At 44.4% G+C, this 24,289-nt stretch overlaps 1 protein-coding gene across 1 annotated transcript in view; it reads left to right on the plus strand.

The window, feature by feature from the left end:
• LOC306946966 (BEN domain-containing protein 5-like) overlaps positions 1–24,289 on the plus strand; it is a gene marked incomplete at both ends in the record, with an annotated part of 850,824 nt that overhangs the window by 818,866 nt on the left and 7,669 nt on the right. The window contains one exon of the mRNA XM_079536119.1: positions 21,429–21,525. Within this exon, the coding sequence (XP_079392245.1) occupies positions 21,429–21,525 (97 nt within the window). The remainder of the gene's footprint in view (positions 1–21,428; positions 21,526–24,289) is intronic.

Consider the following 24,289-nt stretch of genomic DNA (forward strand, 5'->3'; position numbering starts at 1 on the left):
AACATCTCCTCGTCTGAAAACACAGTAATTGCACACTATTTTCAGTCAGCACTGGCATGTTTGGAGCTGATGGATGGCCCATCAGGCCAGGGCTGCAGGGCTCCATGTAGAGTGGCTCATTTTGGTCTCACCTCCTCCAGGAGACAGAACTTGGAGAAGCAGGGTGAATTATAAGCCGTATTATCTCTGGAGGTATTCAAGAAAAGGGTAGATATCACAGTGAGGGACATGGCTAGTGGGCATGGTGGAGATGAGTTGGGGTTAGACTAGATGATCTGAGTGGCCTTTTCCAACCATAATGATTCTGCCGGCAGAATGCTAGCTCTTCTGGCATCACACCATTTTCAGTTCATGTACAACTCAGGCAAGCTGTGCTTACTGTATGTTCACAACACTGCAGAGCAGCACTGGACAGATCACATATTTAACTATTGGGTTGTATCACTCAAGGGAAGAGAAGCTGTGAGCTATTTGCACACTTGGACGCTAGTTAAGGAGAGATAAATACAAAAATTCATGTAAGTACGTGATCATAGAATCATTAAGATTGGAAAAGGCCTCTCAGATCACCTAGTCCAACCCCAGCCCACCATGCCCAACAACCATATCCCTCAGTGCCACAACTCCATGGTTCTTAAATGCCTCCAGGGACACTGATCCTCCTGAAGCCTGTTTTCCTGCTGCAGTATGGGGACGTTCATTAGTGAGAATGGGTGTGAGCAGTGCAACTCTCCTGTGCTTCAGCTGAAGGATCAATTGTGTTCATATGACATCCCAAAGAGAACAGTTCCAGTACAGATCAAAAACTGCCTGGGCCAAGTAGGGCCTTGCTCATTTTACAGGCTGCCTTCAAACAGATGCTGTTAAGCTGTGTTGTTTTTTTTTTTCAAAAAATACTTTTTTCTTTCAGGATTTATTATTACTTTTTTTTTTTCTGTCACTTACCCTTCTGTCTCTGTGAAGTAAATGGAGAGAAAATACAGTCAATCTCTCCACAGCATTGCTCTTTTCTTGCTTCCTAGAGTACCTGCTAATTAAATGGTTTGTTTGTTACATTTCCCCTCTTGTATGAAATTTGTAAAATAAAAGCAGCCTGACTGCAAAGCCACAAACCCTTGCTGAGAAAGTCATGTAGTGCACAGGAGTGAGCATCTTTTGGGTTTCAGCTTTAAGATTTTGCTTTCCTATAGGCCTGCAGAAGGTTGTATCCAATAGCTAAGTCAGAGGTGGCCCCAGGAATGGTGCTGTAAGGCAGCAAGGGAGCTGAGCTGGGTCTCTCAGTCCTTTTGCTGAGGGATGCTTATTAATGGAGTGCTCAGAAAAAGGGGAGTTGATCTCCAGACAGCAAATGGAGAAATTGCCAATTGGTGGCATTCGGGCACCTCTGAGCTTATCGCTTTGCTGGACCAGCAAAAATTAACTCTTGTTGACAACCACTGGCTTGGGAGAGGTCCTTGGTAATGGTGCAGAGTCAAGAGAGCTACATGGGTCGTGGCGGGTCAGCACACCAGAAATGGTTATTGTTGCTTTTGTCCAAAGACTGACAATAAATAACAAGAAGGTTTGACTTTTAAAATGCACGCTGAAACCGAATTGAACTGCAGGCCTGTATGAACTTTGTGTTTGCACACATTTGGCAAAGTCAGAGGTTGTGACCTGAGGTCATTGCAGGCTGATGAGAGGGGAGCTCGCCTCAGGGAGCGCCTCTTCATTCTTGCAGTTACAGAAATCCAGAGATGAGGTGAAGGGAAAGGATCAAATGTGTTTATGCTTAAATCTGTGAGCCCTGAGTGAAGGTTATACAAATACCTGGGAGTGTAAATCTGGAGAGGAACTGTGTACTTACTGAAATAGAAGAGAAAATAGTTTTGTATAGAAAGGATAAATAGTTCAAACAAACCTACACTGTTCCTAAAAATATCATCCACCCCCTCTAAATGCTATTGCCAGCAAATCTGGCTTTGATGTCTTTCAGAGATGCATCCTAGAGAGGTGCTCCTTCAGCACCCATCCTGTTGTTCCGGGAGCACAGCCTGTCCTTTCTGCTTTCTGCAGTGACTAACGCAAAGGAAAGGTCCAGCTTTTGGATGACACCTTCATCCAGCTTGAGGATATCCTTGGATATAACTGGGTTTGGAAACATTCTGATCATAAAAATTAAATGAAGATGTAAGGTAAATCTTATTTCCTACTGTTCCTGCTTCTGCTCATCTCTGACATTAGTATTTGATGTATGTAATCAGCTGATCCAGGCTGGAAAGGTTAGAAGCAAAAGATGCTCCTGCCTGTAATGCGTTAGCAAAACAGCAGAGTAGCTTTGGCCTGGTGAGACTTGAGGCAAATTGACTTAGCCCACATAACTGCAACTCACTGTTTCCTGGGCAGGTTGTAGCCATGGGCTGAGATAGCCAAGTTTCTTTTGGATCAAGTTTTGCTGTACAAACTTAAAAAGAAACTAAAGCACAGGATGGATTTTAACTGTATATTGCTAAAATGTCTTCAGGTTTTTGTTTGTAATCAGCAAAATCAGGCTGCTTCACAGGATTTCTGTCATCTTGTGCTGTAGAAATCTTGTATGACTGCAAATTCTTTCTAATTTTTCCTCAATCTTGAGCTCCCAGGTATAGGATTAAGCCAAAATCTGATTTCAGTACCAGGATTGTGCTGGCTGTGTACAGCACGAAAATCACAAGCTAACCCGGGATTTGAGACCAGTCCTTTCCTGTCCTTCTCCTTAGCAGCTCCATATCTATTCATGGCATATCTAGATGTCGCTTCTCAAAGAAATGCTCTTCAGGATGCTCATGACCTCCCCTAAGCAATAGGCTATGGCTGTTTTTCTCTTGTTCCATTTTGTAAGTAAGATACAAATGTGAGTTTGCCCAGGTGTGTCTGCAGGTGCTCCAGGCAATCTGGAGAGGCAGAATCTGTCAGGACATGAGGGTCAAATGATGGTGTGCCTTTTGAGCAGCAGCTTCTCCTGAGTTGCCATATATCTCCAGACTGATCTTGCTGTGCCTTTAACTGCAGATGGATGGCCTGGTGCACACCAGACGCATTGCTATCTTTACAGCATGTTCCTGTTGTTGGTCACCACCCAGCAAAAGGAGCTTTCTCTTTTAAGAAACAAAACCTCAAGGAGGCAGCTACAGGTAGGAAGTATTCACCTGTCCAGTGGGTGTCTTCTGTTTCAAATGATGACATTATCCTGTATCCCAGTGTCTTTTAGTCTCCGTATTGATCCTCCTTTGTGGTTCCATTTCAGTACGAGTTCAGAGCAGTTTTGGTTATTACAGGTTTCCTCACATTCAGTAACTTGAATGTTTTGGTTTGTACCTTTCTTCCACCTTTGTCCTTTGCTCCCAGCCTCTCACACCTACTTTTCTGGCTGTTCAAAAGGGCTGCCATTGTTTCTTGAGTCGTTCATAACATTGACAAATACTGACGCATCTTTTACTCTTCCCCATGAAGAGGATGGGAGTAGAGGCAGGTTTTTACTGGGAACAAATTCACCAGTGATATCTTTTCAACCTGACAGGCATAAGATAGCTGCCACCAGTTCCTGATGAGAAGTAGATTCCCAATCACCTCTCAGACTGGACTCACTGGTGAGGCACTGGCACTGGTTGCCCAGAGGAGAGGTGGATGCCCTGTCCTTGGATATGTTGAAAGCCATGTTGGATGGGGCCCTGGGCAGCCTGATCTGGTGCCCTGATTTAATGGCTGGCAAAGCTGCCTGCAGCAGGGAGGCTGGAATTGGATGATCTTTGACCTCCCTTCCAACCAAAACCATTCCATGATTCTACGATTATCAAGAGGAAACTGAGCCAGAGATATTAGAGCCAGTTTTTCACTTGAAAAGTCTGGCTGTCTTTTTCAGTGGCTTCCTTTGGATTTTGGAGCCAAGCTCGATGGTGTGTATCTAAGTATTTTGGTTTCTCTGTCCACACAGTGCCTAGCTGGGCAGTCTGCTGGTCTGTCTCAGCTCCCTGTCCTGTGCTTTGCCAGCTGTATGCCTTCCATTTCATGGCATTGCATGGAAACAGTTATGCCTCAGTTTCCCTGCCTGCACAGTGTTGACTTGGCTTAGTCTGCAGAGGGTGCAGAAGTAACTTGGTCTTAATGACAAGTGAGGAAAACGTGGAGGTGTCTGTAGCTCCTGGCTGTGCTGCCTACGTGACCTTTACTTTTCACTGTGCTGCAGGACATGTCCCTTTGCAAAGCCACGAGAGAGTCTGCCTGCAAACCTCTCTATCACCTGGACCCAGGAGCTCTGATCCATCTCCAGACGGGAACCTCATCACTCACAGAGCTTTTAATTCCTGGGAGAGGCAGATGAGACGATATTCAGCAGCTGGTTATTTCTTCCTTTCCCTCAGTCCCTCACAGTGAGTGCTGGTTTAGAAAGAAAAAAAAAAAAAGAAAGGCAGAGAACTGGCCATTAGCAAGGAAAACAGTTTAGGGAAGAGACGAAATAAAAATGCAATCAATTATTTCGCCGTGCCCAGGTGTGTGGGTGCAGTCAATTTTCAAAGTCATCGAGAATTTTAGATGAGAAAAGGGAAGCTGTTCATGGCAAATTGCAAGTGTTGGGGGAAGGGGGAGGGAGAAGGAGAGAGAAAGCAGAGAGAGGAGAGAAGGAGAGATTAATTTCCCTCTTGAGTGAGAAGTGTGTTTGAGACAGACAGATGGGCTGTAAATACTCCAAACCAAGGACAGGAGCGGAGACAAGGGAGAGGCTGGTGATTGAAGTGTGACTGTGATGGAGGGAGCACATTTCCTGGCCAAGGTGACTGGGTTTGTTCTGAGAGGGGAGATTTCTGAGACACGGCTGCCGCTCTTCACATCAACCTGGAGCATATTTAGACTTGATAAGTGATATCCAGGTCCCAGAGGGGTTTTCCTTAAGGGTCAGCTTCAGCCGCCTGCCTTGTAGGGAAGTCTAGGGGGGAGAGGGGAGGGAAGAGAGGGAGAGAAGAAAGGGAAGGGGGAGGGGAAGGAAGGAAGGAAAGAAGAAAGGAAGAGAAAGACGCTCTTCTTTCCTCATTAAAATTATTGAGCTGTCTACAAGTGGTGAGCGAAGGGACCATGTGACCGGCAGTTAATCACATTGCTGTGAAATGTGACTGCTGCTGATAATAGGATCTTTCCTTCAGTAGAATTTCTGTTTCAGAAGTAGTGATTTTCACAAAGAAAAGAGGTTGAGGGAGATATCATTTCAGATCTAACGGAGCCTGTGTACATTTTCTTTAGGGAGAAAGCCTCCTTTTTCCTTTTCCATTTGGCATCCCTGTTTGTATTTTTATTACTGTCATCAATTTTTCATCTTCTCAGCCCAAACTCTCCACGTACAAATGTAACCCAGCTCTGCTCTGTCTGCTGGCAGATTAGTTCCCATTTAGTCATAAAGTTAACCAACCTTGTTCCAATCAATTAATCCCTAGAAGCTTTAATTTATTGATGCCCCGGTCTATGTGAGCTGTCGAAAAGATGAACGTCCTGCTTCAAAATGAACTGGTCTGCCTTTCCTCCAAGATGCTGGAATTACAAGGGGCTGGTAGTAAATAAGCATTTAGAAATCCCTGCTGTACAATCAAAGGCAACAGCAGTAGAGAGAGGAATAAAGGGGATTTTAGCATGCATGAAAAACAGTGCAATATATGAATCAGGCTCTCAGGACAGGAACAGCGGGGCTGTGGGATCAGCTGTCACAAAATTGATCTAATGTACGACAAGTTATTACGGGTGTCACAGGCAAGTGAACAGGTGTTGGTCCAGACACCTTTCTCCCATCAGGTCTGGTTTGCCAGAATCCCTTAACTCCTTCTCTGGGAGCCTGAATTACCTTCACCCTTGTTCTCTGGGTTTGGGACTGGATTCAGTGGTTAATCCAACATGAAACTTCTCCAAAGCACGTTGAAATAAGCAGGACTCTCCCTGATGATTTCCTTTCCATGTAGATCAGGTGCTGCTAAAGCAGATGCGCTAGTCAGAACTAATTAGACCTGATCTGGTTGCATAAGAAGAGAAAAAATGTAGCACTGAAAGCATTGAAATATTGAGGTTGTTTCCACGTTACAAGGTAGGGAAAGGACCTATTTATATTTTCCTTTCCATGTTTTAAGAGTTGTTATTCACACACGTTCTTTTCTGAGCATACCAGATTTGGAAAGCAAAAAGCACCCATCATTGTTTGGATATTAAAAATAAAAATAATAAAAAAAAACTTTTACAGATAACAACCACGAAAATTATAATCAGCCCAAGTGTTTCTGGAAAAACAAAGAAGTGCAGGTGGGGGTGCTGAGCTAGGCTGAAAAAAGAGCCAGGTCACAGCTCTTGTGCTCTTCCAGCAGCAGGACAGTTTAGCTCTTCTGTCAGTTTCACCTTCTCTGATCAGTCTGGCATGCTCTCCTGCATGATAAATAATCTGCAAATAGACCCACGTTTTCTAGGCTACATCAGCTGAGGATGACTTGCCAAACAGTCCTTGGCTGGTTGGTGGACTGTGAGCTGTTCTCTATGGGAGCTGGGCTTTGGCAGGTGAGCTGCTTCAAGTGGGCTCCCCACACCCATGGGTTCACTGCCTTGTTCTCACATGGGCTGAATGTGAGTGAGGTATCACAGGTTGCTTGTGAGAGGTGAGCCAGCAGAACGCTTGTCTCTTGCAAACTGCGAAAAGGGATGTGTTGTAAGCATGGAGGTAGCTGGAACAATTGTCTTAAAGGAAATCTTTCTGGAAATATTGATGATGCTATTCTCTCCTTGCTGTGTCCAGGCTGCCTCCTCTCAAACAGGAATCACCTTGGCCAAGGACAGGCATGTTCCTATGGAGCATGTCAGGAAATTGTTCCTACTCTTGTTTTTCTGCTGGATTTCCTTGGTGGGGTTGGAAACATCACATCTGCTTTTGTACCTTGCTTTAATCCACATGTGGGAGCTTGTGAGCCTCTGAAAGGTTTTTTCTATTGCTCTGTTAAAGGAGAATTGCTTTATTTGTTGTAGTGACATGTTCTTTATGCATCTTATCTCCTGCGTTAATTTTGGCATGCAAGAATGTGCTGGAGCCAATGCAGATTCTTGGGTCTGTACTTGAAGCTGTACCAAGTGTGCCTGTGCAGAGGGCTCTTTGGATCTTGGTTGGTTTTGCTGGCAACTGAGAAGATAAATTAGTCCTGAAAATGAGTGATTGATGTTGGTGCAGGCTGTGCCCAGGCTGATTTGGGCAGTTAGCTGATTCCAGCTCAGGCACTGCACCCAAAGGAGGCGTCCATGCTGCTCCTCTGACCAGGTGGGGTCTCTTACACTTGAAGCATTTATGTTCTTCCTTTGAACACTGTCTGGTGACAAAGATAAGTTGTTGGGGTGGGTTGTTTGGTCTCACCTGGTTTGCTATTTCTTGTGGAAGAATCCTTTATTTCTGTTCTCTGCAGGGTTTTTCTAGAGAGCTCAGAAATTCCCTGTCTTTTCTGCTTTCTCTGCTCTTTCTCTACTAGAACCACTCAGGTATATTTCTCTATTAGCTGAAAATCACTTGCTTTAGTCCCTGCAAAATTGTCCACAGAGTGAGGACCAATTACCTGTACCTTCTTACTCTACTGAATGGTCATCCTACCAGAACGTGGCCCCAAGCACATTGGCTCTCCTGACTGCTGCCAGCCCCTGGCAGCATGACCCAGCTGCCTTTCTTCAGGTTTCCAGCATGCTCGAGGTAGGCCTAAGGGCCCTATTTGAATGTGGTTCAAGATACATAGTTCTGCCTCATTTCCAGTCTCACAGCTTCATTCTCCAGCCTGTCGTCCCTCGTCTCCTGTTCCTGTACCCTACAGCACTGCTGCCCGGCATGCATATGTTTCTTGCTTCCCTTTGATTGCTTTTTGCACTTTCTCCCTTTGCCTACACTTGCTTGCTTTTGCAGGCAGTGTATTTATTGCTAGCTGGCAAATGCGAGCACTTGGACATACATTCAATTATCTTTGAACAATTTCCATTTACTCCGGTGTTGCTTTTCTCCCTTTCAGTTTCACTGAACACTGCCTGCATTTTCTGAGCTTGTCTGACTGCAGTGCAGCCTGCTGCTGTTCTCCCTCCTTTTTTTTCTTCCTTTTTTTTTTCTTCTTTCCGCTTTTTCCTTGGTTTCATTGAAGCTCCCTCACTGAGCTCTACTGGCCGTGTCCCCACTACTGTCCTTTCTTTACATTTGCTCTGAGAAAGACCCAAGCTTACCCTCAGTGTGTAAATACTCCCTTCACCTGGTAGGAAATCAGTGGTACAGGCAGAGTGGGGTCTCACCTCCTCCCTCACCCCCAAAATGTCTTTCTTTTTGATGTACAGTGATCTCCACCTCTCTCTTGGTTTCACTCTAATCTGTTTTTCCATTTAAACTTAATGCTTTACTTTTACATTGCTGAAGTGCACTGCGGAGATAATAAGGGTCACTCCTGCTTACTGTGCAGGTGAAGGTGTGCTGCTGATCAAGTTCTGCTCAAGTATGTAATCTTCCCTGTGAGCTGTGCTCTGACACACTGCTGCTTACTGCTCCTTCTCCCTCCCCTCTTGCTGGCAAAACATATCACTGTTTGGACCAACTCTTCCATTACATCACTTATGTTTTTGTAAGAGGCATTTTGATTCAATATCCACAAAGAGATGGGGTATTGCAGCGAGGAAAGCAAATGATTATCCAGCTCTTACATCTTCCAGGCTGCCTGACTTTGTGGGAGAGTCGCTTTGGTCAAAATCTTCAGGAACAGGGAAATATCAGCAGCACAGAGGCACTCCAGCTATTTTTAAACCAGCTGGCTTCGGCACAAGAGAAACAGCATGAGGTGAGCTGTAGTTGGAGTGCTTCTCAGGATGGTTCGAGTATCGCTGTAACACACCGTGGTTACTGTTGTGACTGCAGGATGGAGATACCGGCCTGTCTCACAGCAAAGCACGCTTCTCCTCCCGTGGTGCTCATTGCACTAATGCTCCTTGACTTAATGAATTCTGGTCATCTGGGTGAGAAACGCTAGAGCTATCTAAAGGTTGGGATGCATGAAATAAATGAAGGGAGATGGCAGAGGGGGAACTACCTGGTGAATAAGTAGGAAGTTGGAATAGAGGACTTTTAAGGGTCCCTTCCAGCTCAAAAAACTCTGTGATTCTATGAACATAAGCCACGTGTCTGAGCTGTCTTTCTCCACAACTCCATTAGCAACACAAACTAGTGATGGGAGCTACAGTGATGGTGTCTCTTTTAAACAACCTCCCACCCATGCCAACAATCTATAGGTTCCTGATGAGTATAGCCATGAGACAGAGACCTTTCCCCTGTCTCCTGCAGGTGTGGGGTATCGCTTACTTATCGGGCATGGAGCTAACTGAAGGGTAGTTAATGCCATCAAGCTTTGGGATGTATTTACATTTTTAACTACATGTAAGTGATTATCAACATGATTAATAATTACAGTCTGCCTCCCAGCCCCTCTGCTCCATTCCACCCTGCTAATTGCAACGCTTAGATCTCAATGAGCTCATTATGATTTGTCGATATTCAGCTCTTTGGCTTGCTCACTTAGTCAGGACCTTGGGGACACAAATGGGAGCTAAAGATTGAAAATGCCAAGCTCCCAGGGATTTGAGTTAGCGATCATCACTTCTTCATCTCTATGCACAATTTATTCAGAGCTCCACCTTCCCTAATAAATTATAGACCCCTCAAAGGGAAGCTTTGCCAAGGGATGGGCAGTTGTCTTACTTGTGGGGGAGCCCATTCTGTGCTGTATTGAGTACCATTGACATCTGGTTCTCAAAGGATTGGATCCCTCCTGCCCTTCCCCTCCACCCGTCTCTTCCACCCCTTTTGGGAAGCATTAACCTTTTCAACGTGATGTATGTGAAAAGGCGACAGTCAGGAGTGGCAGTTCCTAATGGATTCTGTTTGTTTGGTTGTTTGTTTGTCTGAACTGCCTGCACTGCTGTCCAGACCTCTTGGAAAAGCAAGCTAGAGTGCAACCAATATTTTAATAAGTAGCAAAAGGTGGAGAGGCTTTTAAAGAACAGTGTTTAAATTCAGAAATAAAGAGCAGATGAATGTGGGGCGGGGGATTTGGGATTTAGCCCAGCTGAAGGTGGCAGCGTGTACAGCCTTCAGGGAGGATCTGAATTTTCAATCACAGGCCATAATGGTAAGATAACTGTTGTGATCTTTTGAAGGTTTGTGGTTCCAGAGGGATGGATTCGTGCCCCTTACTCTTCCTCCTGGGAATGCGAAAGTAGAGATTGGTGCTACCCGTCTTGCCAAGGACTGAGAAAGATCCTGGCAGAGAAGGTGCCCCTGCTGAGGTCTGAACATAGGGCATTGAGTTAGAGGCACACCCCTCTGCCCACCCCTTCATTCTTAAGCAGGATCAGTTTTGCTTGCCCTTCTCCTTTTAGCTTTCTTCCTAATTCTGCCTTATGATGGGGGTGCTACTGCCTCTGGAAAGATGCTATAGCATCTTTCCAGTGCTTCATTATCACTAGAAAGCTTCCCTCGCAATCTAATCTCAAGCTGTTTCTTGCATATTCAGACCATCGTTTCTTGCTCCATCACCTGCAGCTGCATAGAAATTTATCCTGCTCTACAGCCTTTACCCATTTGTAGAGCCCTCTCTCTTCACTGCTTTGTGGTTCAAAGGCCACACGACCTATCAGTTTATCCTCCTCAGGCTTTCTGGACTCCTGATAATCCCCAGGCAACTAAACAGAAATTCAACCAGCTTTGGGAGCAGCAGATTCTGACTCTGCTTGGTGCCACCACAGCCCAGTGCTGCATCTGGCAGGAGCCTGGGGCACAGCTGGGAGCTCAGCCATCCAGCTCTGGGTCCATCCAGACTGGGGAAGGCACTGTGCATCACGGTCCACAGCTGCAGCCAACCTCCTTTGGCACTCATAGGCCTATATCCTATGGTGTTTCAATGCAAACTCTGGTGAAGGAAGTGGGTCTGGCAGTGGGGAGGTCTCTCCAGGCGATGCAGAGCATGGAGCCCTCCCGTGGGGTACTTGTGAATGGAATTATTTCTCATTATTAATAGTAAAAGAGATTGGGAGTGCAAGCAAGACAGTGAGAGTGCAAAATGAGATGTGGCCTCAAAATACAAGAGTTTAATAGGAAAATAAGAAGGTTACATAAGAATATTTTTATTTTATTTTACAGAAATAAAAAACGAGGGGGTAAACAGCCTCTTATTCATGTTATCTTTATCTGCTGGGACTGTCATTCAGCTCAGGCTCTCATTTTATTGCACAGGAGCTGTGCCAGTGTAAGGAGCAGCGCAGCAGACAGGTCTCACCTCTAGAAGGAGAATGTGAAGGGGAAGTGATTTTTATAACCGTAAGTGACACTCTGGAAAATGGAGAGATGTGAGGTTGCTGCTTAGGTCTCTCATAAAATCCAGGGGTTGCTGGTTATATTATGGTCAAAAGCACCTTGTTTTGAAAGCCCTTTTCACTAGCAAAAGCAATGGCTCTGAAGCTGCCCCACCAGTTAGTGCCAAATCCCCTCACAAGCACTTGTGTTGAGTTGTCCCTTCTATAAAACAAGAACCTCTCCCACACTGACTGCGTGTGTGCAATTTCAGCCACTCCAGCAAAATCAGCTGTTGTTTCAGTGAGAGGTGGTGGAGTTTGGCACAGGTTTATTCCAACTTCATCGGAGAAGTGAGGGGAAAAGACAGGCAGTGGAGAAGGGGAGAGTGCAGACCTTTCCAGCATCGTTATTTGGACACAGACGCTCTGCTGCCAGCAGTCCTTCTCTGGGGGTATGATGCAGGAAAGCAAGCCAGTTTGGGTGAGTAGCTGTTTTAGCAAGGGCTTTGTGACAGCAGTCAGAGAGTGTTATTTGTGGCAGGGACTATATATAACTATACGTGTGTGTATGTAGATTAAATATATATGTGTGTGTAGTCCCTTATCACTGCATTCCAGCTTGAGCGTAAAACACAAAGGAAAAATCAAAGGTTTTAGAGAAAGCTAAATTTATCTGGGAATGGGAATTATTATAGCAAAAGAGGAAATTAACTGGGGGGGATGGAGATTGCAGTAATATTTTACTCCTGCCTTATGCAAGCAAAAATAGCATTAGTTTTCTCTACCTGCTAGTAACAGCCCTAATCTCTCCTGTCCTTCACCAGCACTATTCGGGAGTGACCACCTCCCAGGGATGTGTGTCTGCTGACCTGCAGAGAGCTCTGTCCCAGCTCATGTGTGTCCCTACAGAGAAAGCTCTGAAGTGGCATGGTCTTGAGTCCAAGAAAGCAAAACAAGACAAAGATGAGGTCTTGGCATGCATGGCCCATATTCCCCACCCAGATGAATTTTATTTCACGTAACTCCTCTTGTTCTCTCTTCCTATAGCGCTATTTAAGCCCAAGCAAAGCTTCCAGAACCTCTGGCACCACTGATCCATCCCTTGAATTGGAAGCTCTCTGCTACTCAGCCCATCCTCATCCTTGCAGAGAGGGTAGGCTCCCTGTCTCAGGTTTGGCCAAGCAGAGTTCCCATTGTAAAATCAATCCCAAGGTCTTTTTTCATGATCTGACAGCCCTGGAAATGTGTTACTCCCAGCAGACCTTTCTGCTGCCTGCAGCCTACACCACAGTGCCTTATTCAGAATCAATACTTGCAGATGCTGGAGATAACGCAGGGGGAGAAATACATTAACATAGCAGAAGAAACAAAGATAATGATGTTTTTCTTACTTTTTTTCCTTCCTCCTGATATTACGCAGAATAGGATTTTTTTTTTCTTCTCCCCCTAGATCTTTATGATCTTCACTTTAGCAGGGCTCCAGACTCTTGAATTATTTCCCTTTTTTTTTTTTCTCAATAAAACCTTAAATCTTTTTCAAAAACTGCTTGTTTTAATTGAAAATTTTCAATCCATCAATTTGCCTCCTCTCTACCCTCTCACCTTCTTCCCCTCCCCCAAACAGACCCATTTGCAGTAAATAATCTGTAGCCAGACTTTCTGCTCTAAAGAAATAAATAATTCTGAATTTGCTGAATCCCGCCTGATCTCCCACCTCTAAATCACTGCACTTTGTACTGAGCTCAGCCAAAATGTTGAACACACTGAAGCACGACTATTACTTGCAGACTGCAAGTGTTTTTAAAGGTACAGCCTCTGAGGCAGTGGTCCTTTTTCCTCCCAGGACAGTCAGAGAGGAGGTGAGGCAATTTCTGAGGATAAGCTGTCTCTTCCTCACATTTTGCCCACTACAAATGCAGATGTTGCCATATCCTGAAGGGATTTATAAAAGGCTGATGGAAGGCAAGAGGAATCCAGTGGGGCTTTGAGCAATTCAAACCCAGCCAGGGGAGGAACGCCCCTGAAAATCACTGTGAATCTTGAAATCACTGCAGTTCACTTTATCTTTCTCTGCTCAAAAACTTCAAAGTCAGTTCTGTGCAGGTTTCTGTCACAAAGAAATTCAATCATCATATTTCTCAATTTCTTAATTTCTCATTGTTCTTAATTCCTCTTTTTTCTTAATTTCTTCCTTTTAGAACAGCTCTTGTCAAAGCTACCATGTCCTGCCTCCGAATGCAAGCTGCACTTAAAGAGGAAAATGCAGCATGCAACAGACTACTGATGTCTAGTTATGATTTATACAATTCATGAGCTTCCAACAATTTAGAGATGAAAAACGCTTTATCCACACTTCGGTGTGTTGAAACATTCTTTCTACCATTTATCTTGAAACTGATTTTGTTTGGGTAGCGGTGAATGTTTTGCGCAAAGCTGTGAGTGGAATCTCTAATGGGGACTGTTGGACGTGAAGCGATGGCTGAGCTGTGGTGGACCAAGAGGATCCCAAAAAAGTTCCACCCATGTTTCTCCAGTGTATTTTGAAGGGTTTCATTTATATTGGAACTGCACTGTTCTTGCATTTCCAACCAAACTGATAACAAAAGCATTTAACACTTAGTTTTCTTGCTGTTTTTCCCTTGTGCTTTTGAGAACATCAATGATAGGAGATTGTGAATGCTGGATTTTCGTTTGAAAATTGCTTCCTCTCCCCTCATCCGTTTTCTGTGTATCTGTATGAGAGAATCAGCTCTGCAATTTTCATTGACTGTGTAAAGAGCTGAGGTTAGCTAATCCCCAAGGGCTCCTTCCCAGATTTGGCAAGTGACCAGAATTAAACAATACAATATCAGAAATGCTAAAATCACAAGAAGAGACTTATCCTGGAGTTTTCTAGACACTGTAACTAATGATCAATCAGACAGCAATGTGAGGCCAGTAAATACTGGCCCAAATTCATCTGGGGACAACTTGACAAGGAGCTATTATAACCAGGTTTTAAGTAAATCACTTTAAGAGTATATCAGTATATAGAGGGATGGTGATGCAGTATTTCCATGAATTCAAATATCCTGATGCTGAAATTCACCCTTTCTGGGCTTTTCTTTTTCATCCGTGAGCTTCGTTCTGACCTCTGCCCCTTAAATAACCTCATCAGGAGTCAGGGCTGCCAAGGTATTAAATAAACCATTTTCTTTTGTCATTTTACAGCTCAGGACAAATTACCATTTACAGGAGGGCCCTTTTCTATCTCCCAGTGGTGTAGGGGACAGTGAGATGGATAAAATGTAACTTACAGGGGACAATGTGAAGATGGCATTACGATAATGGAGCAGTCAGAGACATCCCTGCAAAATGATGCTCATAGTGCTGGTAAATGGCATGTGGATTCAGAGGTAAGAATGGGCAGTGGATCCATTGCATTTTCAGTGTTACTTTGAGACATCCCACACCTCCCTGTTTCAGTGCTTGCTCTGGATGCCCTGTCTGCATATCTCAAATCCTACAATGAAATTAGAGCTCCCCTTTCCTGGCCACATGTGGAAGCAGCTCTGCAGTTCAGTCTCACATAGAGGTTTCCATCGGTAGCAAAATGTATTCAGTAAGGTGGCTCCTTTGCTGGTGCTGGTGTGTGGTAGAGGGAGAATAGACATCTCTCATGCAGCATCTCTACCTCCTACCATGAGACTCGTCCGTTCCACACCCCAGGCACTGGCTGGGATCTCCTGCTTCTGTTGAGTTCACGTGAAGGGCAGATGCGACAGCTGATATTGAAATGAGTTCATGGGAAGTGCGTTGCGGTCCTTGCAGCACAGTCCCTCCGGCAGAGAGAAAATGCTGCTCTCCGAGGTACGTGTTCTCCAGCCGCCCCTGTCAGAGGAGGAAGGAAAATTGCAGCCCTCTGATTGCTCTGGGAGAGGAGTGTACAACTCCCATCTTTGTAATTTCTTCCACCACAATCAAGCTTTTCAGGAAAAGGGCCTGAAAGCCTGAAATAGTCAGTCAGAGCCTTTCTGCCCAGCTCCTTCCTTCATAACACACAAAAAGAATAAAAACGAAGACTTGTCATTGCCAGTACATTTCATTTCCAAAAGCATCTGTGCTGCCCAGACCCACCTTGGATCAGGAGCACAGGCTGCTAGGGATGGAAATACTCTTCTTATGTCTGAGAGTACCTGGGGAAAGCCCCTGTGCTATTTCCAAGGTGGCTGTGCTCAGGACACTAGTAGATTTTAAGGCTAGAGGGGATAGTTTCCATTCTCTCATCTGACCTCTGGCTACATACCAGGAAAGGATGGTCAGCAGAGCATCACAGAATCACAGAATCATTTGAGTTGGAAGGGATCCTTAAAGGCCATCTAGTCCAAACCCCCTGCAGTGAAAACCTACAGCTCCATCAGGTGCTCAGAGCCCCACCCAACCTGATCTTGAATGTCTCCAAGGACAGGAATAAGATCCACCACCTTCTGGGTGATCTCCACAATGCCCACCACCACTCTTAGCCTCACATGGGTGCTACTAGCAGCCCCATGACTATAGCAGACCCTCCCAGGAGCTGTGCCCACATGTACCCTGCAGCCTGGTGTGGTCTGTGCTTGCCTGGCACTGCTCCTCGATAGGAAGAATGGGTAAGTCAAGGCTGAATGTGGTTCTGGGCAGCTTGGTCTAGTAGTTGGCAACTCTGCACATAGCAGGGGGGTTGAAACTAGATGATTATTATGGTTCTTTTCAACCCAGGCCATTCTATGATTCTGTGAAGTCTTGTCCACTCCCGCACTCTCTTTTAGAAGTTTCCTCCTTTGCTAATGATTTTGAAATATGTAACCAGATACACTGGAGTATGTGAACCTGGTTTCCTGAAAAGCCTGCCTTGAGCAAGGATGTAGCATCAGCAGCCAGGTTTGCATTGTGATCAGTGATTCTGAAAAGCCACAGATGAGTCCCCCTCCCCAAGTCTCCTAATTGCCCCAATTACTCTTTATCTGAAGTACCCCCCCATACACAATTAGACATGTCATTGGCAGCCTCTCTTATTTGTCAGACTGTTGTGTCAGCCCTGTGAAACAAAACAAGTGACTGTGGCAAAAACAGCTCTGCTGAAATAGAGGACTGTTTCTGATCAGGCAGGGTGTGATATAGCACTGTGCTTTAAAGCCGTGTAATGCCATTTTCCATTAGAGCTCTTGTTCAAGTCAGGAAGGGGTTTGATCCATTGATGGAAGCTGTTATAAAGAGATGAGAAAACCTCGTCCATATTTCTCTTGAGATTGTACAAAGCTGACAGTATGCTCACTGACCACAGTCATCTGGGACTCTCCCACACAAAATATCCCTCTTTTCATAAATAACAGGATTGTTGAGTGGTGGACAGAGATTTGCTGCAGAATTCAGTTTTGTCAAACAGAGAGCTTCTTCTGGTTCTTAATTTGAGCTATTAAAAAGATTCATCCTTCTTTCTCCTTGTGAATCCTTCGCTCTTTCTCCCTTCCCTATTTTTCCTTCTTCAGTCTGTCTTTAAGATAACTTAGAGCTGTTTTTTGGAAACAAAAGACTTGTGTGGGTCTGATAAGTGATGCGTCTGAATTGGAAGGTCACGATTTTAAATCCTGCTTAGGAGTAAACTTGGACGAATTCCATAAACTAATAACCCAGTGTGGTGTTTTAAATTGATGGAGGTGCTATCCTCTAGATGAGACATAAAAACAGAGATCCAATCTGCTTGGCAGGGACCCCGCAGGACTTATCAAAGATGAGTGGGGGCTGCTAACTGTTTTGCCCTTGTCAAATCCTCGCCACCACCACCGCTTCTCTTCCTGTTCCAAAGCAATGACACTGGACCTTATGAAAATGAGACGACGAACTTGAAGGAGCCATCCTTTCCCTAATTATTTAAAGCAGTTTGCAGTGTCTGGCAAGAGGGGGAAGGAGAGATAATCTACTCACTTCAAAGTGGAATGACCCTGAATTTCAAAAAGCAAAACAAAAGCAGGCGAATGGTGCCACCATGCTCTGCAGCAGCAATATTATTAAATGATCAGCGAGCTATTAAAGCAGCAACATTTAGTACCTCCCCTAATGACTTGTACTGCTAACTGGTTTCCAAATTGAGATTCTTATTGCCTTCACACACAGACAGAATAAGGCTGTGTGAATGTTTCTGGAGGCTCCAGCTGAAGCAGACTGTTCACAATAGGATCAGTGAATCTTCTCTGCTAAAAACTAGTAATGACTTCTGAGATCCACACTCCTCTGTCCTGTTTTCATGCCAGGGCCAGAAGCTTTGGGGGGAGAGGCATGGTGGAGATCAGAAGTGTGGGGGATTTTGCAGAGAGCTCTGCCTGATTCTTGTCTTATCTGAACTTCCTAACATCTGCAAAATTTGGCAGAGTTGTGCACAAACAGACTGCTCGGAAATCTCCCCAAAACCACTGATGCCAGTCAAAGAGCAAATACTGCGGGAACAGCATTTTCAGAAGGAAACTTGGGGATGCTGGTTTCCACTTCCAGGTAGGAATACAGAGCATGCAGAACAAATTGATGAAGGAGGAAGGGAGAGGAGAGAAAATCCTGGCAGGCAGTAGAGACAGACATTCACGCAGCTGCTTCCATTGTGGTTCTCCCAGGTGGGTTTCTGCTGTCCCATGGGAGTTCTTGTGATGGGAATAGCTGGGCAATCAACTGCAGGTGTGGTTGAAGTTGGGCAGAGAGTTCTTGTGGGCAAAAGCACAGCATGTGTGATTAGCAGAAGGAAAGACGATTACAAAACAAACCACCACACTACTCGGAAAAGGCGAGTTCTGGCTGTAGCTGCAGTTATTTTTGTGTCTGTGGTATTTAGTGAAACAAAATGGAGTCTGGGTCTTCTGTGCACCCAAAATAAATGCAAATGTCATTGCTATGATTTGTTTCTCTCTATCAGTTCTGCACACTCGTGCCACCCGCACTTCTGAGTGAGTCAGGCCATTTCTCACCCAGGCTAGGCAGGCACAGGCAGAGACTGTTAATGCTTTTTTATGTATCAGGTACCTGCTTTCCGTGACAGAAACTACTCATCCTTTGTGGAGGTGGCTGGCAAAGCAGTGGCAGTGGGATGGTATGAGAAGCCAATATTAGAACATGCACATTTTTTTTATCCTTTGCTGCCTTGAATCTTACTCCAGACTACAAGCTGTTTCCATTTTGTGACTTTTCAGTGGTTGGATGTGGTGGCACAGAATTGCATGATCAGTTTTGTCAAAGTGTCCATCTACTTTCTGTGTCTATGCTTGGCAAACTGCCTTTACCTTCTCTGTAAACTTAACAAACAGGAGGTCTGTATGGGCTGCAACACGTGGTATGAACTATAGGAAATGGGGCTGGATGGGCCTCAGGGGACCTTCTGTATTTCTTTTCCCAACTTCATGCAAAAGCAGCTAGAGCTACGTTGTTCTTACCTGCCATAGGTTTAACCTGTTCTTGAAGTCCTCTGCACTGGAATTTTCCAGCTGTGATTAGGTGAAGTGGTTACCAGTCCTTATTGATAGAAAGCATTTTCCAAGAGGTAAAGTTCACCCGTAGAACAAAATTCCTCCAAATCGGGAGTAAAGCAGAGCTGTAAGGCACCATGGAGGAGCTCACGTAGCCACTTCCTCAGCTGCATCCACTCTCATTTTAGGGTTTCCTTTCCAGGTGCAGTGTGTCAGACATTGCCCACCATGTGAGCACACGTGTTGTAAAGAGACAAAGAAAAAGCAGCAGGGCCAGCTCTGGCAGATCAGCCTTCTGAGAGTGGCACTGACAAAATGTCCTAGAGACTTTACTGAGTCCAATTACCACTTTGCGTCTTTAAAGTGCTGAGTAAATGAAAGAAACTACAAGATCAAGCTATGTTAGTCTTCTCAATCCCTTAAATGCTTGACAGTCTTCTCCCCTTCTTTCTCATTTTCTCAGAAGACTTTGAACTCTTAACCTTTGCTGCTGCTTTGAGTTCTCAGCTGCAGAAACCAAACTACCCACAGCCATGCCCAAATTCCAGTAACAATCACAGAATGCTTTCAAAGAAACTGTGCCATTCCTGGAATTGCTGAACTTTAAGCTGCCTCCAACTTTCTGAACTTTTGAGCTCGTATGGTTATCCTCATCCATTGGTGCCAGCAAGCTGCAGGGAAGCTCACCAGGTATTGCCACAGCTGATGTCCCCATCCAACCGCTACTCTGTCCGTGCAGACAGCAGCCATGAACATCAGCTGCTTGGGCTGTGCTGTACCATTGGACAGAACAACTGTAGAATCATAGACTTGTTTGAGCTGGAAAGGACTGTTAAAGGCTGTCTAGTCCAACTCCCCTGCACTAACCAGGGACACCTACAGCTTGATCTCATCCTCAAAGCCCTGTCCAGCCTGATCTTGAATGTCTCCAGGGATGGGGCATCTACCACCTCTCTGGGGAACCAATAACATAGGTGCCTATAGTGTTCATCGTATTAGAATGGCGATTAGTGTGCCTGGAATAGATCCCTATAATCATCCCCAGGCACTGGAATGGAAACTAGAGCAGTGGAACCAGATAATGGGGGGAGAAAATTAGCGTCAGGAGTCATCCTCAGCCACTTGATCAGGGCTTTCTAGCAATGCCAGCAGAGCTGGTGGCTGGCTGGTAGTTTTTGGTTGAAGAACTAGAGCTAGAGACTGAGTCATGTCAGTTTGGCCTCTCTTTTAAATAAATAAATAAATGATAAACAGCTCACAGCGATGCCTGAACCTGATGTCTCATGCTTACTTGTTTTGATGTGTCTAATGTAAGTGGGCGGGTACTAAAAGCTTCATTTAGAAGCAAGTGTCTTCACAGCCGCTGCTGGAAACCCCTGGGATGCTGCACTTCTGGAATTTTCCTCTAATGGAAACATCAGCAGATAACTATTGGTGTAATGGAATGTGAACATATGCACACAAAACAACCCAGAAATGGTTTCTTTTCCTAGACTGCTGGATGTCAGATGCAGAAGTATGTTTAGTTCCCCAGGTTGCATGTCCACTTCAGCTTCTGCATTAACACCCCTGAAATCCTGAAATGGCTGCTGTGATGACCAACTGGGGCAGCACTCTTGAAAATCACATGGTTATTGCAGTGTGTAGGCATCGGGTCAAAATAAGCAATTAAAAGAGTCCTCAGCTATGCAGCTATGGATAATGGCATCCACTGCATTTCTTCCAGATGAACATCATCATGCAGAGGATAAGCAGGGACCACTCTATAACAGGCAGGTCTAGTACTGATGTTTCATATAGGGAGGAGGTTCACCCAATGAATATATGATCTTGGATGTTATTTTTTTATGTAGTCATGGGTTATTCAGCTTATTTTTAGGCAACAGAGTCTTCAGGAGGTTCAGGCACCCTCAAAGTCTCTTCAGCAGCTCATCTGTATATCTGTATAGTGTTGGGTTCAGGGTCAGCCAAAACAGAAATCGTGGCCAGCGAGGTGAGAAGAGCCCCAGTGTTGTTGCTGACCTCCTGAAGGTAATGCACAGCTCTCCAAGACATTCTTCTAGATCAGTGCTAAACCACCATTTTAGCTTCTGAGTACAACACAACTAGAGAACTGTAGATTCTTCTAGGACAGTGTGGGAGCTCCACGCTAAACGTGAAGGGCTACAGCTCCGATCCCAGTGTTAAATTTTTATACTGGTACATGTCTGGTTTGTACCATGACGTTGTTGACCTTGTCTCCTGAAGACAAGTACAGAAATGTCACCTGTGTCCAAACATTTTTAGGTATTTATTTTCCCTGAGCGTGAAAATTGGAAGGCTCCTTGGTCTAGTCTGTTATTTCATGAACACCACGGGGATCTGCAGCCAAGTGTAAAGGGGAAGAGAGACTGTTTCCTCTTGTCTGTGGTTTTATATAGCATCTACCTGTGAAAAGAAGAAGCAAACAAGATGACCCTTGCTTTGTCTGCTTATGTAAGTCATTTTGCCTGAGGTCTAAGGACTGTGGGATGGCTAATGTAAACTTGCTCGTGCGTCAAATAGCAGTAATTTACCTCTGGACTATGTGGTTTTATTATTAATATCTTTAATTATTTCCAAAAATACTCCTTAATTAAAAACCTACAGATATGAAGCTTGGAAGGAATGTGGCCAGGACATTCTTGGACTATTACAGGCTGAACTCCTTGGTGGAAAGACCACTGGCAGCAACTCCTAAAACTCGGTAGGTCAGAAAGCATTTTCTTTTGCTTTAGTGGGGCTGCTTCTTTCATGCCTTTCATGACTAAACTTCAGTGCTCCTTCATTATGGCTTTATAATAAGCATGCCAGTCTAACTGTGCTTATTCTATTAAAATTCCATTCGGAAATAAAGCATTTATGATCAGGAAAGATACCTGGTTTATGCCTGAAAAAAATATTCAGGGGATTTGGGAGATATCAATATCTTTCCTGAATTCTGTCTGCTGTACACCAATCTCACACCAGTATCTTTAATGGACTTACCCTTCGTTTATCTCCCAAGAGTGAGAGGAGAATCAGACTCTCTTTATTTTGAAAAGTTTTAGTTCTGGAAGGAAAAACTTTTTCAGTGCTTCAGGAGGTTATTGGCAAGCCTGTGCTGAAGGCAGTATTCTTCATTTCACTTTGGACCTGTGCTGACAGCTGGATGGCAGGCTTCTCCTACAGCTAGGACCAGGTTTCCCCCTCACTGTGAATCCCTAATCCAGCTTTACAGCCAGTGTAGGCTCTTTGTCCCACAGTGTCTCTGTTTTTGGACATGAAGTAAGGCCACTAGAGAGGAAGGCACACAGGTATGAAGAGAGGGTTTAAATGCCCAAGCTCTATTCTCTGCAGTGCTGCTGGCCCTCTGCGTGGTGTTGGACCACTGATGTCCTTTCAGTGTCTTACCTTGCATGAGCAGCAGTGGCTATACTACGGAAGTGCTGATTGAGAATTGCCATTATTTGAACAGACAAAGCTGGGTAATAATGTGAAGAGAGAAGCTGACCAGGAACCAGAACTCCTGTTGCGTGGGAAACACCATGTTCAGAATTTGTTTCTGTTCAGAGGATTTTTTGCCTCTAAACTCAAAATTTCCAATTAAGTGCATTTAGATCAATTGGAAAGTTTGGAATTGTTTGTTTTAATACCACAGCCAAGCATAATTTATATTTACAATGGAAAATCCAGTTCCAAATGGAATTGTTCCTGTCCAGCAAGGACTGCAGATGACCCTTGAATATCACTCCCTTCTTTTCCCCTCTTTTTCCCCTTAAAAAAATACCTGTGAGAATAGTTTCTTGTTTACAAAGAAACACTTTCCTACTGAAGGCTTTCCACTGATGCGTAAGATGGATGCTACAATTATCAGCCCAGGCCATAGAGCAATTGCTGGAATACACTTCAGCAGACTTTAAAAATCCTTTTGGTGCAGCCATTCTGGCAGTTCCTTATGCATACAGTCCGAGCCAGACTGACTGCATTAGGTGTTTAAAGGCCCTACTTTGGGTCCATCTTCCATTCTGTGTTCGTGATCTCGACACAACAGTTTAGGCTGGCTCAAGGAGGATTGTCAGTGCTGCAGCTCTGAATGCTCTTATCTGCAGAGACCTGCAGGGTTAGCAGAGAAAAGCATCCAGCATCTTCCTTTCCTCTGGAAATTGAATGTATCATTTCTTTCAGATTCCCAGGGGCCGCAACCTCCAAGGCTAAAAACCCACAGCTATTACTGAACCTAATTACCACCTGACAGCAAAGTGCTTTTCCGTAGCATCATTCAGTTACCTCATCAAAAAGAATGTTTGTTTGCCTTCTTCGTTTTAAATTAAAGAACCACTTACAGTGGTAACTGAAGCATTTTAATCTCATCAAATATCCATGTCCATCTCTATAGAGACAGCCATGCCAGCAGGGAAAGATACACATCTATAATCGACTTGAACAGAGCAGATTTCTCTTCTCCCCCCACCAGAATCTAATGGGGTGAGGGATCTTTTGTCTGGGGGGTTCTACCTCACGTTAAAATCCTAAATACTGTAAATGTTCAGCCTAAAGCCAACAGATGTTTTAGGAATAGATTTTGAAAATTCATGTTGTTAATTTCCTGATAGCTTTCAAATGCTGGTCTTCCTTGTAAGTAGACAAATGCATTCTATTTGTCTCGTGGGTCTTTGTCACCTGACATTTGATCAGAGCCTGTGTATATTATTGTATATGAATGAAATGAAATCTTCTTTGAAGCTGTCATGTTAACTGCAAACCTGTGCACAAGAAAACCTTGCAAACTGCTGGGGAGGAGGAGGAAGATAGCTGTGGTTTTAAATCTGCCTTGGCTGGGCAGTGGCATTAGGAAAGGACTAGAATATATAAAATGGTACTAAATATCTCTATAATCAGGACTAATTATATGGTAAGGTTGTTAGCTTGATGACTGGACATGTTGTGACCATAGTTTATGAAAATATATTAAAACATTACCAGATTCCACATACTCATTGAAAGAAAGCTGCAGAGTTAATAAACGTGTAAGACACAACTAATTGACTGCTTTGTCCTAGTCTATTGCAGGCAGAATGATTTCTGTTTGAGGAAATTAATGCAGCCAAATGTGTTATAAGGATAGCCCTGGAAATAACAGCAACCTGAATCACTTCCAGAGTACCTCTTGACTGAAGGACCTTAAAGAAGGAAATGTTTACTTTGTTATCACCGTGGTGTGCAGAAGGAAACTGAGGCACAGAAAGGAAGGGATGGTCCTGAAAATTGGTGCAAGTATTTGCTAGTCCCCAGATTCAGGCCCTTTTAGCCCTGATGACAGCTATACTAAAGAATAGACGATGCAGGCAGTTCAGTGAGAACTGAATTAGGATCATCTGGTGCAAGAGACAAGAACTGCAGCTCTGGTTACAAGGCAAGAACTGACTGTGGGGCCAAGCACTTGTAAAGCTTATTCCAAGATGGAAAGAGGGATAGCTGTATCTTTATAA

The sequence above is a fragment of the Tetrao urogallus genome (genome assembly GCF_951394365.1).
Source record: "Tetrao urogallus genome assembly, chromosome: 5".
In the NCBI taxonomy this organism is placed as follows: domain Eukaryota; kingdom Metazoa; phylum Chordata; class Aves; order Galliformes; family Phasianidae; genus Tetrao; species Tetrao urogallus.